This window comes from Agelaius tricolor, unplaced genomic scaffold (genome assembly GCF_023055355.1).
Source record: "Agelaius tricolor isolate 1412-34295 unplaced genomic scaffold, bAgeTri1.0.p SCAF_2, whole genome shotgun sequence".
NCBI lineage: Eukaryota > Metazoa > Chordata > Aves > Passeriformes > Icteridae > Agelaius > Agelaius tricolor.
The window spans coordinates 88,011,378-88,029,789 of NW_027269262.1; the positions used below are offsets into that span (position 1 = coordinate 88,011,378).

General features: G+C 39.0%; 1 protein-coding gene across 3 annotated transcripts in view; it reads right to left on the minus strand.

The window, feature by feature from the left end:
- LOC139587465 (dynein axonemal assembly factor 11-like) overlaps window positions 1–15,982 on the minus strand; it is a 51,283-nt gene extending 35,301 nt beyond the window's left edge. The window contains exons 1-4 of one of the 3 annotated variants that reach the window (XM_071421826.1): window positions 15,358–15,982; window positions 12,253–12,310; window positions 10,986–11,195; window positions 9,974–10,143 (exon numbers count right to left, since the gene is read on the minus strand). In XM_071421826.1, the coding sequence (XP_071277927.1) occupies window positions 9,974–10,143; window positions 10,986–11,195; window positions 12,253–12,310; window positions 15,358–15,409 (490 nt within the window). In that variant the 5' untranslated portion in view covers window positions 15,410–15,982. Of the gene's footprint in view, window positions 1–302; window positions 604–9,973; window positions 10,144–10,985; window positions 11,196–12,252; window positions 12,311–15,357 lie in introns of those variants that run through there. The other 2 variants (XM_071421824.1, XM_071421823.1) reach the window with 2 other exon arrangements.
- Window positions 15,983–18,412: the final 2,430 nt, after the last annotated feature.

Below are 18,412 nucleotides of genomic sequence, written 5' to 3' on the forward strand. Positions count from 1 at the left end.
TAAACCTCCCCTGGCACAACTTGAGGCCATCTCTCGCCCTGTCACACGGGAGAAGAGGGCGGCCGCCCCTTGACCACAGCCTCCTTTCAGGGAGTTGTAGGGAGCGATGAGGCCGCCCCTAAGCCCCCAGGCTGAATACCCCCATCTCCCTCAGCCGCTCCTCATCGGACTTGTGCTCCAGCCCCTTCCCCAGCTTTGTCGCCCTTCTCGGACACGAAGGAGGCGCGCAGGGCGCGGGGCCCGTCCTGGAGAGGAGGGCAGGGCCCGGGGAGGGGAGGGAAGCGGCGCTCTCCGACACTCACTGCGCACCATGGCCGCCCTTAGGCGCCGCCGCCATTGCCGGCCGCGCCGCGCTGCCACAGCAACGGCCCCGGGCGGCGGCGCTGAGGCGGATCCCGGCCCTGCCCTCCCTCGGCGGGCGGGGATCAGGGAGCTCTCCTCAGGCATAAATCTCCCGTCTCGTCCTTTGCATGGTGCTTCTGTCCTCCTCCTGCGGATCCGTCATCTAGTTCGCCTCACACATTTTGGGCTGAAAGCTTGTTTTCCGTTGTTTGTGAAAGCAGCCTGTTCCAGTGATTCACAGTCTTGTACAATTTTAGCATCGTAGAACAGTTTAGGTTGGAAAAGACCTGTAAGATCATCAAGTCCACCCGTTAACCTGACACTGCCAAGTCATTATGAAAAACGCCAATCACTTGGTTTTTTTAAAATTTTAAAAGTTTAATAGTAATTAAATGGTTATAAAAATAATAATACCATTAGAGTAATAATAATTTGGACAATTTGAATTAGGACAATATGAGACAATAGAGACAGAGAGTTACGGACCTCCGGGTACCTTTTTCTGGGCAGCACAAGGCCGAAAAAGGACACCCGTTAACAAAGGATTAACCCTTAAAAGCAATAGCCTGTTGTATATTCATACACTGCATCCATGATGCATAAATTCTATTGAAATACAAGATTCTGTCTGGTCACCGTCAACTTCTTCCTCTGAATCCTACCAGCACCTTCAAAGTGGGAAGAATTTATTGCCCTCTTATCATTTCTTCTGATAAGAGGGCAATAAATTCTTTTTCTCTGAAAGATTTTGGTGTCCTGTGGCTGCTATTTCGCTGCAAGTCCTTTCTTTAAAAGAAGTATATTACATAGTATATTTTCTATTTTAACATTTTTTATAACTTAAAACTATATTTAACATACTACTTAAGAGAATTAATACAGCACTACTTTCTAACACAACACATATAATATTCATTTTAATATTTGTGAAAAGCCAATAATAAAATACGCATTTTTCACATCCCTAAACCATGTCCCCCAGTGCCAGGGCTACACCTCTTCCAGATTTTTCCAGGATTGGCAACTCCACCACTTCCCTGCAGAGCCTGTTCAATTCTGGATCACAACCAGCATTGAATCAAAGTGGTGGCATCAGGAAAGTCATTCTGTATTTCCTACCTGTCTTCATTAACCTAAAGGTCTAATCAAACTGAAGGGTCATCTTCCACTAAGAAGAAATTCACCTATAAATTTAAACAAGGCAGTAGGAATTTTCACAATGATCAAATTCATTTATTTAGCCGTTTACCTCTGATGTAAATGCAGCTCCCCACAGCCACTCTGCAGGTTTCTATCTATACTGCAGATTAGAGGAGTATGAAGGTGCCATTGAGTTAAGGCTCCTGAGATTTGTGGAGATGATGAGACACAAAGGAGCAGAAGTAGTTTATGCACTTTGACTCCATAGTATTTGTCCTGGCCTATCTGACTGGATAAGTAACAACTCCACTCAGAGGACAGCGAGGTTTACACAGATGTTTGGATGTGGCCCAGGGCCCCTGCACAGAATCACAGACATTGAAGAAGGACCACTAATCCTCCTACCTACACATTTATATCAAATTGCAGGCCTCTTCAAATAATAATTATTTGCTATTTTACTTGGGAACAGAACTCACAATCAAAGTATTAACTTCAAACAAGGAAAAAATCTTGTTTTCACTGTGTACAGTATTTTAAACGCTATGTTTACATTGTATTATATTGAAATGCCTATGTTATTTGGTTAAGCTAAAGTCAAGGGGTGAAAGTGTTCTTCCTTTTTTCAGGTATTCTGGATGATAATTCTGAAGAAAGGAATATAAAATCTGCAATTAATTAAATTATCAAATAAGTGAGTTGACTTGATGAGTGGGTTGACTTGGCAGAATGCCAGTGCCCACCAGCTTTTTTTTTTTTTTTTCTCACTTCCCAGCCTCAACAGAAGATGGGGAGAAAATATGATAAGAAGCTCATGGATTGAGATAAGGGCAGGGACATCAAACAACAATTACCATCATGGGCAAAATGGATTCAGTTTGGGGATATTAATTTAACTTTTGCCAATTAAACAGAGTAGGATAGAGAGACATAATGACAAATCTAAATCCACTCTCCTTTTATTTTTCCCTTCTCCCCAGCTCAACTTCACTCCACATCCTTGTACCTCTATGTCCTGAGTTAAGCCACAGTTTGTTTTAATCAGTACATGCATAGGTCCTGTTTGACAAATCTAGTTCAGCTGCAGGACTTCTTCTTCAAGCCGGTAACTTCTCAGTTGTGATGAGCACAAAAGTAGAATTCTCTGTACACCAGTGACTGAAAAGCTCTCAGAATGTGTTTGATTCTCTCTTGTGAACAATAGGGGTTTTTGTGACTCAGGGCTAAATTGCTTAGGAAGACAGTAAGCAGCCCTTTGGAGCATGTTTGCAACACACTGGTCCTCACCTGGAGGTCTGGCACACACAGGGCAAAGCTAGGTACTGAAGTATGTTGTGTTCTTTATTTTCACACCGTTGTTTTTTTTCTTTTTTTAAATTATGTACCGAGAGTTTTCAGCAGCACAAGCCTGAAATCCTAGCGTGAAGCAATGTACGTGCCAGAGATAATGTAAATAACCACATTACAAACAGGACATTGGAGATGAGAAGGAAGAAAAAGTCACCTCTGGCATGCCAGTCATGAAGAAATTCAGTTTACCGTTTTAATATATTACAACTTTATTGTTTTAATGTGTAAAACAATGCAATATGTATTTCTATGTAATGACAAAAACGAGCTTTATAGCATTATTATTACAATGCTAGCATTTATAGCATTATTAATACAGAAATATTTTGAACATGTCTTGACTTTGTCCATATATACAATCATGTAAGGTGCTCCAACCCCAGAAAATTGATATCCATGGACAAAGCTGTTGGAATGCTGCAGCTTAGAGTCTCAGCTGGTGTAAATCAGCTGATTGATACCCACTCAGAATTTAAACCTATGTATTTTTATTTATTTCCTATTGAATTACCATTTTTTCAAATATTATTTTTTATTTTATTTTTCTATGATGCTAGGTAACGTAGTCACCAGTGCAAAACAAGGCTTTATGTTTGCACTAAAGTACCAAAAAACCCTCCCCCAAAGAGCACACAATCTGCAGGGCAGGACATGAACTCACAAATAAGAAATTCACTGAAATATATGCAATTTCTAACAATAACAATCTTCAGTACTGAAACACACTCTCAAATACAAGAAGAAATGAGAACAGGAACATTTTTACTGATATAAAATGCCAGAGATGGGGGGGAAAAAAAGCAGCGTGAGAAACCATAAAAAAGGAAACAATATAAATGAAGTAACAGTTTTGCTTGGTGTATATAGAAATGTGCAAAGAGGTTTACAAAATAGTGCAGCCCATTCATAAAAATGTACATCAAAAAGCAGATTTTGCAGAAGTGGACTAAGTGGTCATAACCTGTATTCTGTACCATGTAATTTATTCCATATAACTCAAATAAAATATGTTAATCTTTGTATGGTTTGGCTTTTATGAGTAATGCTTTCAGGATAACTGCAAACCAGACTTGCTCACAGACCAGGAACATTAAAAATTAAGGAATGGCATCAATATTATCATCTTCCACATGAACATTCCCCCTATAAAATACTACATGATATATACTCATGAATGACCCTGAAATTCAGCTGAACACAGCTGAAGTAAGAGATAAGACAAGGTGTAATGATAAAGATCATATATATTAAAAAAGCAATAAATTGTGTGAAAAAATACACAGGGGGGTATAAATCTACATCTCAACACTTCTCTTTGATTCTTTTCTCTAAATAAGGTGCTATATTAAAGGGGAATAAACATTTAATCACCGGGGACAAAAAACCCCATAAAATTCTAATTGTTTTCTCTGTTAGTATATCTGTCAGTTAATCACTAATAATAAATGGTTTTACTCTGAGAGAATTATATTCCACAGTTATCCTAGGCTTGATACTGTAGTTACCAGAAGCTGCAAATACTCATTACCTCTGAAAGTCTGGATTTACATATTTAGGTTGGAATTTTTTTTTTCAGTTTTTCATCAGAAAAATCCTGGCTTCAATTTTTTTATCCAATAGGAAGAAACATATGGTTGTTCTTCTTTTCAGAGAAAAAAGATGAGGCATGAGGTTTTTATGTCCATAGGAGTACATGGAAGGGAACTGTCAAAGCCAACCATTCTGGTAACTGACTAGAACTTTGTTAATTCAACATCCACAAATATCAGGGAAATCAGATCTTAATAGATCCTGAGCATTTTATTTTTAGCCCTTGAACTCCAGTTGAGAAATTGTCCCAGGAGTTCCCTCACTCCAGATCAGAAGGATTCTAGTTTATAGTTTGTATTTTTTAATAGACAGATTATAGGAATTTATTGTACACCTTTTTTTTTCAATCTCAATCAGATTTTTCTTTGATAGTTTACAGTGAACTAATGAGTTTACAGTGAACTCTTCTTTTCTAGTTTTCAGCATAATTGTTTGATGACTGCAGGGTAATTACAGTCTTAGACTTTTCTCTCAGAATGGGATTTACATTTCCAGATTATTATTTCAAGATATGATTATTTAAACACTAAAAATCTTTATAATCCTTTAGTTTTAAAATTATTTTAGTAATGGACTTTTTACAATAGGCATAAAATAGGTAACAAAATATTTACATGTTTTACATAGTGATGTTTACTCTCAGTTGCCTCTGTACTTTAAAAAAAGAAGAGGAATCATTTAACACTTACAGTATTATTGAAGTACATTAACTACAAGTAAATATGAGGATGAGTATAATAAATACTGTTTTAGTTACATAATAGATCAGTTATCACAGATACTCAGCCACTATCCAAACACATTATCTTTGATAGCATGTTGTAACAAGAAATTAATACATAAAATATGAGATTACATCATTTTTATAAGAAAAATATTTCATGGGAATTACAAAACACTTTTCATTATTGATATAAGATACTACAGATATAGCACTTCTTTGCGTAATTCTTTCAGGAAAGAAATAAGAAGAACAAAGGCCTTACTCACATTTGACCAGAAGAAAAATAAAGCTAAAATTAATTGTGTTTTGGAGGAAGAATACTATCAAACCTGAGGGTTTTTTTCCCACATGAATGCGTAACCATGACCATAAGGAGGTATCCAGAAGTTCGATGCTAAAGAGATGATGAAAATAAATTGGAGGAGGAGGAAAAATGAAAACTGTTATTGAACTCATTTCAAAATGCACAGAAGTAACAACTCTGCTTTTAAATTTTTAAGTAAAGGAGTGCAAGAGACAAAGAGTGTGTCAGTCTGTGTTTAGTTTAGTCCTGCCACAGAACAAGTGCCAAGTTCTCTACTCCATCCTGTTGTACCTGCTTTGGTTAACACTGACAGTGGCTTTCAAAACCAGAGGAAGCTTTCAAGCTCTGGTGTTTCAGCCCTTTTATAAACTTTAAGAAGTGCCACATGTGGCATCCCCAGCTTGGCATGCTGTGAGTAGGACATTTTGTCACCATAGGCAAAGTGATCAAATGCCTAACTCCTTTCTAAAATGCTTTGTTCTCAGGATTAACACCCTCCTTCTAAGAGCTGAAAGAAAGGTTTTCCAGGTTGTGTCTGCAGCTGTGCTGATGCCTTTAGATCTCAAAAGCTGAACTGCACTCAGCCAGGAAACTGATGAAGAAGGCTGTTCTAGCCACACTATAAGGAACACAAACTGGGCGCAGCTCCACTTGGTTCCTTCTTTTCATTTTTAACTGTACAAAGTAAAGACATAAAGGAAATAACAGAGCCAGGACTGGGATGACCAACTCCAAGTACAAATAAATCAGTGCTCTTATTTTAAGGGTTTGAGCTGCAGCGAGGCTTAGAAATGCTTGATAAACAGAAACTGGAGTGTGAGGATGAAGAAAAAGAATAGGGAATAGAAGAATGTCTACATGTTTTTCAGATATTCTGGACCAATTCATGTTGATGCTGCTTCACTGCTTTGGTGGAATGCAACCAGCTCAGAGCAGCACAGCACCTGGTCCTGCTGTTCAGTTCACACTTGGGAAAAGGAAGGCTTGTTTTGCCTGTTACTGAAAAACATGTTTTCTCTGGGCTGAAGCACAGCAATTGTTAACAGCTTACACTATTTAGACACTGCTGCCAGACAACAGAAAGAAAATATACAATCCAAAAGGAATTGTAGACATCAAAATGGAATAATTTGCAGTAAAAACTGGCAAGGGTCCTGTAGCTAAACCTTCTTTTAATGAAAAGTCCATGGAACCTTTCTGATATGTTTGGACTCTGTTCCATAATAGGACTCATTGCCTAAAAAAATATGGACTTAAATATGTACTCACCAATTGTTCTTTATTTCTTATTATTGTCTGTGAGGAAAAAAAAAAGAAGAATACATTTTTGTATGTCTTGATTTAAATCACAGTTTCTTATAATTATTATATATTATCAGTAGGTCCTGTTTGACAAATTCAGCTAAGCTGCAGGACTACTTGTTTGAGCAGGTAACTTCTCACTTGTGATGAGCATAAAAGAGGCATTCTCTGTATACCTGCTGCTGAAGAGCTCTCAGAGTGTATTTTTCTCTTGTGAAGAACAGCTTTGTTATGACTCAGGGCTAAGCTATTCAGGAAGAGGGAAAGCAGCTCTTTGGGGCATGTGCTTGCAACACACTGGTCCTGACCTGGTGGCTTTGGTAAAACCAAAGTTTTAGGCACTAGATACATAGCAACAAACTGATACATCATCTGTCAGAAAGTGGGACTGTCATTGTATTGGGGCTGTCCAGGTTGTGCCTTGCTGCTTCTGACTTCCAACATACCCGATTCAAAGGCTGAGGTCGGCCAGATTGTCTTGGTGCCCTTGGCATACACTGATCTCCTGAACCCTAACAGCTTCAGAAACAAAAATGATCCTCTTGAGCTTCACTTTCAGCCCATAAAAATTCAGATGACCCCAAACTTTTTAGTCTTATAAGCATTTTGTATTTTAGACATTTAGAATGTTGTGGTGAAAAAAAGGTGAAAGAGTGGTAATTCATAAATCCAGCACATCCATACTTGCTTTCAGCATGAAGGCCTGTGTATGAGCTAATGGTGCATTGGGTTAGAGAGGCCAAATTATATCAATTCTGTAGTCCCTGGAAGATGGTGATGTGGCAAGCATCACAATTAGCTGGTTTTATTTTTTCCAGTTTAAAAAAAAAGGCTAGGTCTGGTGGCCTGGGAGCGGACTACAGTGCGAGGCTTGAAAGTGCACCTCTAGAATCTTAAATTCCACTGCTTGGACTGTGACTACATCATGTTATGGCAGATTAGGTTTACCTCCCTTTTCTGCTACAACATTTATTGCACATTATGAAAAGGCAGGTTTTTGAATTAAAAGAAAGTTTCTTTGAATACAAATCAGTAACTGGAAAAGCCAAATGCTCCATCAGTAACTTCAGACCCCACCTTCTATCTTCTGACTTGAAAAGAACAGGAGGAATCTCCTTCCTCTTCTTAATATAACATTTCTAAATTTCTCTATTCATCACATGACACTGGAACCACTTACCAAAATTTAGTTGTTTTGAAAAATGTATCGAGACTGAAGAAAGAGGACACAGCAGCACCTTGGGACAAAAGAACTGTGAAATTTAAATGCAAAATGCTGTAATGGATTGAAGGCTACATTTATCCCCATTTGACCATATACTGCTCTTATTAGGATCAGTAAGACCCATGGATATACATTAAAGGAAAGAATTTGTTCCTCAGATGTGACTTAGTAAAAAAAATTATGTTGGAAATAAAGAAATTTTATACTTACAAACTAAAATCATCAGCAACAAAGTGGCAGACAGTCCTCCAATAAAATATCTGAGAACATAACAGTACCCAGAAAGGTTAAAAAAAGTCAAGTGATGCATATTGGGTTAAAAGAGGTGAAGCTTGAGTGGGAGGAGGAGGAAGGGTTCTTGCAGATGAACCCTCTGAACTCTGGTAGGTGAACTGTAATTTGAAACTTTAAATTACGTAAACTATTGAAGATAATCTCCTGGAAAGAAAGACCTCAGCATTCAGACTGAGAGAAAAATCCACTTAGAAAGACATGGATCCATTCTGATTCTTTTCAGCCTGCCAAAACCCCTGCCAAAGCACGCTTGGCAAAGTAGCTTTCATATCTGCATACATACTTCTTATTTTTGTGCATATCTATATAGCTCAGATATTTGCCACACTTTGAAAATGTGACCCTTAATTTAAGTTTTATTCACCAGTTGAAATGAAGCAAGCACTCATGTCAGAAACAGAAAATAAAATAAATAAAAATTACCTTGTACATACTGAAATGATTAAACACGTGATCAGTGCGACCATCTGAGAAATGACATTTTGCACTGTCCTGGATTCTAAAATAAAAATCAGGAAAATAATGGGTTTTAATGAAAGTAAATATATGACAGGACGAGTTTGCAAAGGCTACCTGTGAGACCAGGCTCTTCAGCTGCTTTTAAAGAGAACTCGCCTGGAGTGATTCAAAGCAGAAACCTAATTTTCATGCTCTGAGTGTCTCTCAGGAGTCTTTTTCCCCCACAACTACAGGAACACTGTGCCCTCCATGCTCTCAGAAAACAAACCTTTCTGCATAATTGCCTGTTTTAGTTTTTGCTGCCATGCCCTTTCCTCCATTTTCCACTTCACTCCTCTTTTCTTTTTTTTTTCTGAAAAAAGGGTGAGGGAAAGATGTGAGCAGGGGGTAGTAATTGAATATAGTTTTTAGGATTTTGTTATTTTTAATCATTAATTTAAAATATATGTTTTAGCAAATAAATTCTATTCTGCAAGGGGCCAGATCCATATTTTTAATGTATTTTCACTTCACTCTAAAAATGAGGCATGCCAGAATAAGAACATAACATACCTGCATTGCTCCAATTCTCTTCATTTGCATTTATCATAAATGAAGAGCAGGATTTTGAAGCACAAAATGGTTCCTCAAAATGAAGAAACTCATCATCTTTGGTGAGAAATGCTCCATTAGATGCTGGAATTTGCCTTTGTGACACGTGGTTATTATATTCAGAAGAAAAGTCTGAATCACCTAGAAGAAATGCACGTATAACTGAGTTTGCACAGAAGAAGAGCTCTGAGACTTTGTATTAATGAATTTAGGAATTAATTACTGAATCACAGGAGAGGTTGCAAATTGTAATGGGTAGGGAATTGGTGGGTTCAAATGTATGCTGGAGGAAATATGCAGAGTAAAGACAAAACTGTATAGGGCATAACAGATGAACTTATTGAAAGAGCCAGGTGAAAGCAGACAGTGCCAGGTGTTAATCACACCAGAATAAACATTCCTGGTGATGACTTTGCATTCAAATTCAGTCAAAAAATTAGTTTTTGGCACAGAGGTTTTTGCAGACTCATACTCAGTTGTAATGCCAGGAGCTCTATTTGTCCCTTAGGATTCTGTAGTAGTTCATTCTATCCTTTACCTGCACACCTTGGCAGACAACACCTGCGTAACATCCAGAAAGAGATACCCAATTCACACTAAACACAGACTGCAATGTTGTACCTTGATTACCAGGTACCTGATCAGGGCTTACCAATATCACTGTGACTGGCTTCTAGTTTACTGCATCCATCAGGCCAAGGATCCTCTACATGGGAGAAATCCATCCTGCTGGGAATGGTGGAGCTGAGCCATGAGCTGGAGGCACTGAGATTGAACAAGCTGTCAAGAGAGCGACGGATTTTCTTCCTTCGCCTGAATACCCTAGAAAGAAAGGATGTTGCCAAGGAATAGAGTTGATTATTCTTGTTGAGCAGGGACAGAGCTCTAAAGCTTGCAGGAATGACATGAAAGAACCAAGTTCTGGGTGCTGCTCCCAGCCTGTTCTTGACCCTGGGCACGTCACCAGGAATGGCTGCTGCACACCACAATGTGTCAGGGAATGTATTAACAGTAGGGCTGATCATGCTCTTGTGATACTGGGTACTGTGGTACCAAATGATATCACAGCTACTGCTCTCTGATAGTACAGTGAGTACTCCCTGTGATTTTCACTGCTGTATCTGATTTGGAGTAGTCTAAATCCATTGAATTCCAGGTTTCTTGAACTACATTTTACATACCTTTCTAAATTGTTGTTCTTCTGAATCATGAGATGTTTTTGCTTGAGTAAGAATTCCAGGACCAGACCTTTTTATTTTTATATGTATGTGTGTGTGTGTTTTAGACAAAGATATTTTTATATATATATATATACATATATATATATATATATATACACATTTTTCTTAGTCCTTATCAGACAACACCCCATTGGCAAAATGAGCTGTAACTCTATCCTTTTCCTTTATTGGACATGACTTCAATTATAGCAACAACTCTGCACTAAAGAGTTTTTAGGTAGTAAGATGTGACTGAAAATCAGGTCATTTCATTCACTGCACTCTCTAAAGCAATTGACATGTTCCCAATCAGAAGTAATGCTGGTCTTATGCTGAGCAAAATGTAGACAGACACAAAGACACCTCCAGATACACCTTTAGATAAGGCCAGAGATGTGGAGGCAATCGCCAACATGGAGTAAAATCTGCACATAGTTCACTTACCGAACTAAATTCTCTTTATATGTAACACTGGTGTGGGATGGTGTCAGTGTTATGTTGCCCTCTTCATCAGACAGAAAACTGTCTTCTGTCAGAACATAATAACCATTGGAAAGCAGTCGAGGGCTGCGGCGGTGTGTAGGAACAGAGCCTGTCAGAGGGTTTGTGGAGCACTCATAGGCAGGGTCGGCATCCAAAAAGGCACATGCACATCTGAAAAGGAGAAATGAAAGCCTCTAATTTAGAGAAGGTCTGGACAGAGCTTCTGATTTAATAGTAATGAATTTACATTTCAAGCTGACGGGGACTGGTAATGACATAGATTTAAAATACGTGGATCAAATGATATTACTCTGTAGTGGGGGTTTCAGCCAGCTGACGTGTGCATCACACGTTCCAGAGCTTCAGATTACAGGAGGGATACATGCCAGGGGAGCATTTCCTGAAGCATAGAGCCAGCTGGAGCTCAGAAGTGCTCAGTGTGTTTCTGTGGCAGTGCTCTTGGCCAAGGAGTCCTGTGGACCTACACCGACCTGGAGCCATCAGAGGCATTCCAGTATTTGGCTTCTCTGAGTTCCTCTACATGGCACAATCTGGGTGCCCCTGAGCCAGGCAGGATTTACTTGCTTTTTTATAAACTAGCCATACTTCGTGAAGATTTAAGGATGCATGACTTTTAATTCTCACAAATCCTAAAATGCCATGCAGCTGGAACAGCATAGGATAAAGCCCACACATTGTGGTAGCTCCATCCAGCACTGAAACACAATTGACTTTGGGATTAAATACAGCACAGAAAAATATATTCTCTGGTGTTTAAAGTAGAAGGGAGTAATGACAGAGGTGAAAGGATCTAAAAGTTGTAGACATTGTACTTAGTTGACTAAAATTTAATTTATGGTTATACCTTTCCCCTTACCACCTATGAGTTCCAAACTGCCATGTAGTGACATCATGGAAAGAAAGGAAGACACCAGATTGATTTAGTGTCTGACCTGTGTTTCAGTAAGAGGTTTAACTACCCCATATGGCATGTCACAGAGAGATACCATAATTTCAGTGTAGGGAAAAGCAGATGGAAGAGAGATACTCCAAATCCTGTAATTGCAAAACCAGTGTTTGCAACCTCCACAGCAGTACTTCTGAACCTCCATTTAGGGCAGTAATTAAATTATGATCAGGACTACATTTCTCAGTGGCCCAAAAGGACTTTTACAAAATCTATGCCAAAACAAAAATAAAATTAGGCAAGTGTAACTTTCCTTAATACCTTGGAAAAATATGTCTTGAGAGGCTGTGTCTATGCTCTTCATTAAATGGTGTTGAACCTGCAGAGGCAAAGGTGAAATCAGAAGGAATTGTTATCATATTCATTGACAGGTAGCTTGTGCATACCAGAAAGATAATAATAAAAAAAAAGAATATAAAGGGAAGAATTAGAGGAGACAAAACATATGAAGGAATTGGGGAAAGACTTAGTGTTTACAGGAAACTCATCTCAACCAGAACAACACAGAATCAGAGCCAACAGAAATCAGATATCTGTACTCTGCCCAAATAACAGACTTGAGAGAAATAATTATGCACACAAATAAAATAACTGCAGTAATTTTAAGTTGTTTTATCAGAAATCTGCTTTATGCCAAAGCTAGAACCTGAACTGGCACTAGATACAGGGTAGAATGGAAAGGCCACCATCACCACTACATTATATCTTTCAGATGAAAATTGCAGACATAGCACAATGAGCACAGGGATTGCTACAGTGACAATATTTGACAGTAATATTGTGGCAGGAGACTAAGGAAATAGGATTTATCTGGATTACCATGGCTCAAGTGTGCAAAGTGCTGCTGGATGTTCTGCACCAGACAGAATCAACCTTACAAAATATGAGCAAGGCCTATGCATAGGGAGAATTTATGTCTATTATTCCATAAAAAGATAAAAGATATGATCTTTCCCCATATTACCTTGTCTCTCCTGAATCTTTAGAGCTTCAGACTTACAACTCTGTTAGTAAATGCCCATTGTTCACCTCTGAGAGGAGATAGGGCTAAGAGAACTTTATATTTTTATGTTCAGTTATGAGCTGAGGCAAAGAAACGACATGAAGGTCAGGGTTTCCACTTAGGTAATCTTGTTTAACCTCCTTGGGAGCTCAGTTGTCAGTCACAGACTGGGTGTGAAGGCTGACTCAGCCTTGGGACCAGGCAAGGTGATGAAAGAAGAGAAGTAAAACCTTCAGGGTATTTTTTCACAAATCAGTCCCATTACCTTGGTCCCATACATACTGCTTCTCCTACCTTTTGGAAAAAAAAATCACTTTACTGTTGAACGAATTAGGCTCTAATGGCTGCAAAAATAACTTGAGGAGGAGAAAATGGAAAGAATTTGAGGGAAAGTACAGAGAGATCAAGAAGCATCAGTCAGAACACCACAAAGCAAGTTGTACAAACAGTGGGACCAGTGGTGTATTTCATGGTTTGACATGTATTAGAGCTATTTTTAACATACAACTACCTCCTGAAATAATTTCTCTTATTTTAGGCAAAATCATGATTCTTAAATGTGTAAAAAAATCTTATATTCAAAACGAAGAAATGCTTTCAAACTCTAGAAGAAGATACAGGAAGGACTCAACAAGCAGTTTGTAGATCTGGATATAAACCAAAACCAGCAAAATGCTAAGTCTTATCAGTCAAAGAAGAGCCCCTCCACAAGGTATTTATTTTTATTAAAACTCTGACAAATGTATCCAAATTTATTCGCTCCTGGAGTTGGTGCAATATGTGATGTTCCATACATCTTGAAAAGGACTGCTTCATACACCCTAGGGTAACAGGGAATATAGATTATCTGTAAAAGAGTTTAAAAATAAATGGAAGCAAGTTTTGTCTTGTTTGAAAATCAGTATGTGTAAGATAGTATCAGCAATATAGATCAAATTATTAGATATAATGTATTCTCACTTAGGCAAAAGTAACTGATTCTAGGGCAAATTTGTTTGAAAAGGATGTATAGAAGTATATGTCAGGATCAGTTATATCTATCGCAACTCTTTAATAATCTGAGAGTGAAACTTTCCAGCCACTGAAACCCACAGCAGAGCTGTATTGCACACAATTCTTTCAGTTATGAAAATAAAAAGTAGCAATGTCTAAAAAAGAATAACTTTTAGGAGTGGCAGCTTTCCTATGGGGTGGTGCTTTCACTAGAAAGTGTTGACACATGCTGATCACAGTGGCAGAACAAACCACAGTCCTTCTGTTCCTCATTTGAATTCTCTCATAACTTTGCAAGGTATGTCTCCACAGGATGTTTACTTGCCACCCTCCAGAGAAATAAAGTTTAAGATAAAATAGAGCATATTCATCTATTTCTAAAGGAAAGTGAGCAATATGCATATGTGGTTATACTACTGGGGAAGTGAGACATTTCCCTCTTTTCAAGAACAGTTAATAAGCAGCTGTAACTTGCTTTTAAACTATTTTAAGTAACAATAATATCAAGCTTCTGTGAACAGTCATGGAACAGGCAGTCCAACGGATTTCTTTGCTGCCCGTGATCATGAAAATTTTTGGCATAATGAAGAGAGTTCTCGAAAATAATTCAATCAATGATGGAGAAAACATGGAAACATTATGTTGTAGACAATGCTGCACAGTGTTCTGCTTTCATTTAATATTCAGTCCTATTTATGTTCTATTAATAGCATGAGAAGCTATAGTAATGACATAACAAAACAAAGCTTCTTGACCACCACTATACAATGGAGCAGTGCTACTGTGTCTGTACTCCATGAAATGAGCCATCAACACAGCACATCTGAACCGTGGCATGAGAAAAAGCCAACAGCTCTATGAAATCTCACTAAAAGCCAATCTGAGGTGAATGTGGCAACATTTTATGCCAAGAATCCAAATAAAAATTTAAGCCAACAACCCTCCTTGGATTTCAAAACACACAAAAGTTCATGTTGAAATATAAACAAAAAGTCATTGTGCAAACCAGTCAGTTTTAACCACCTTTCCCTCCAAAAATCAAATTAGTGTTTAAGCCAATGATGCCTTCAGCATACAATCTGAATATTTACATTAGTACCTACCAAAATATTGTGCTGAAACCCAGGCAACCAGTTTTTATTCTATTTTATCTACCAAACACAAAAGTCTACAAAGAGACTTTTTTGATTGTTCACACATATCAGTTGTTTTTGAAGAGCAGCTTTGTCTTTTCTCCCTGCAGGTAATGGTAGCAACATTCACAAAACCGCGAAACTTCCTGAAGAGCAGCACAGAAATGAACGCAAAGCTTAGCTATTCCTCAGCTGGCAAACATATTAAGAGATAAATAAGACTAAAATCCTTCAAACCTGGAAAATCCATTTCACAATTAACACATGCGTGCAAAAATTTTCTCTTCATCAGCGGGAGAGCCCGTGGGACGGCTGGTGGAGGCTGTTCCTCGAGCAGCTTCCTGGGAGAGCTCAGCCCTGGCTCTTCACAAGGGCAGCTCTAGCGAGTCCCCTGTTTCCTTTCGAAAACAGCCCGTGCAATCAGCGGCACAGAGCCCCAGTGAGGTCACGTTTCCTGTAAAGTAGCCTCACATCAGAGGCATTTGTTCTGAAGAGCAAACCGAAGATAAAGATTAGCCCAGGAACGCTCCTGCCGGCTGTTGCGAAAGAGAAGAACCACTACAAATAATGTCTCGCCCCAATGATCGTACAGATCATTTTCTCATCTGTGACACAGAGTTTTGTTTCAGATTTGCTTTTCCACCTCGCACAGAAAACTTTCAAGTTGTGTATACAAATCATTCCGTTTGTTGAAATACTTTGTGAGCCTGGCAGGTTTTGATGTAAGAAAACAATCCAGTTACCAAAAAAAAAAAAATAATAACAATACATTTTGCAAAAGCACTATTGTACAGAAGATACATTTGGGCAGAGTTCAGAGCTACATTTCACAGCTGAGAACATTACTGCAAATATATGCTATGCAATGTTAATATAAATTCCATAGAAAGGAGAAAGGAATAAAGCCATTTGTAAACATAGTCATTGTTGCATAGTCATTGCTAAATGTTTCATACTCTGTAAAGTATCCATTCATCATACCTTAAAGTATAGAAAATAAAGTCAAATACACATAAGAGAAATGGAGCCTGAATAAGATATCCTGGCAATCAAAGGACTTGGCTACAGAACTATTACATGCAAAAGTAATATAAATCAGCTGCTTGACAGTGAATTGTACAGCCTTAGGGGGTAACACTTCATCTCCAAATAGATAAAATGATCTAGTAGGTTTCTTTCCTGATGTCTGTATGTATCACTGACAAAAAAATGAAACCATAAATCTAGAAAAATATGATTGATTTTATGATAGTTTGTGGGTTTTTTCCCCTTGGACAAGGAAAAATACTTCCACTGATAAAAAGAATGTAAAAAGCTCATCTCCCAGAAAAGGAAACAAAAATAGGAATTAAGCAATTAGGATATTGCAAAAGATCTTCTGTTTGCGAGTTAAACTAAATGAACATTTTATGATCCTTTTGGTCAAACATGAAAATAGGGACATAATCCATCTTCACATCAGTTCTTTTAATTTAGTGGAATTATGTCAATGAGGAAATTTAGTCCAGCACTATTTCCATGGACGCATGGGCTTCATCAAAGCAGCATTTCCCTGGCCACCCTGCCTCTCTACAGGCAATGAATATAAATTCCCAATGATCTTTAAAACTAGGTCACTTACAGAAGAATTTCTGTACACACAGGAATTTACTCCTTGGGCATATTTTTTGTTTCTTTTCTTATTATTCTCAACAGGAAGAAGTTAATTCCAAGCTTGAACTGCTTTTCTGAAGGACATTGGCATTTCATGTTTGTCTATATAGTTAAAATATATTGTGTCTATATCATCATATTCAGGCTTGGAGGTGTTTTCTTTTTTAATCACTGCTATTTGTATCTGAAACTCACTGTTCCACAAGCTTTTGATGCATAAACCTCATGCATTGGTGAATATTTTATAGGTGACTGCTCGATTATAGTTAATACACACACACAAGGGTTTATATACAGCTTTTTTTGTCTTCACTCTGTAGCTCTTCAAATTTCCCACTCCACCAACACACCCTATCTCAACAATAAGCAGGTTTCAAATTTTACAAAATGAGTGCACCAACAACTTACTGGCAGTAATTTTATGCCTGTGGCATGCATTACCATTCAACCCACAAAAGGAAGGAAATTAGAAATTACAATACTAAATACCACCCATCTTTGTACTCTTCTCCCAGGCTCACTGCTTTTGATGCAACAGATAGTGCAGGGTCTGACAGTTCAAGAGAGGTGGGGCTGGGGCAGCTCCATGCCTGAGGTCCCACCAGCATCGAGCCAGTACCCCGCTGTTATAGATGGATAATGGGATGATTGGCTCTCGCAGTTAAAAGATAACTATTGTGTGAATATTAAGAAAAGCTTTAGTGATGTATAGTTATGTTACTGTAGTTTAGATGTCCTCTGTTCTCCCCATAGTTCCCTTTTCCCCCCTGTATTGTTGCCATCAGACAGCCGGGGTTGTCTAGGACAGGTACAAACAAGGCATGCACAGGTGTCCCTGGCATGGGGCAGATGGGAATGGAAAAGCTTGGTGCTTAGGGAGCCTGGCATGGCAACACCTGACCTCCAATCAAGGTACAAGAAAGCAGTTTCCACCGATAAATGGCAAAGAAGAGCTGACTGACAGACTTTGGGAAGGGCCAGGGCTGGCTGATGCAACCCCCTGGGGTATAAAAGACTGAGCATCCATCTTGAAGATGAACTGGCAGTGTGGTATGCATGAGGGGCAGTTCCCAGCACTGAAGCTTTTTCCTTAGCAATCCTTTGTTGTATTTTTGTTAAGGTTTAATAAACCTTTTTTAATTTTGAAAGTGAGCAGTTGTCTCTCACACCTGAGAGGGACATGCACAGAGTGCATTTATAACCACATGTTACACACATGGCTGGCAACACAGGCAACTGGCACAGAGAGCACTCCCACAGCCCCAAGAGCTTCATCCTTCTCACCCCTCTGGCTGAACAGTGCAGGGGTCCTCTACACACATCTGTACATGCCCCTCCAGCAGCTGGGCTCAGGTGTGCCCAACAGCTGCCCCTGGATCCCAGTCTCACCAGCTGCACCCACCCAGACATTTGAGCTCCTAGCCCCCCAGCCCAGCTGGTGGTGCAGACCATCACACACCCAGGTACAGCTGGCTGGGATTGCCCAGGTCCTCAGCAGCCCACAGAGACACGCCCCAGCCCATGGGTGTCCCATGCCCCAGGCAGCAATCCCGAGGTGCTCTGGTGTTAACTCATCTGGGTGGGTTCCATGCCTGGCCACGAGGGCTGAGACTCCTCTGGGACAGCGCTGGGAAAGGCC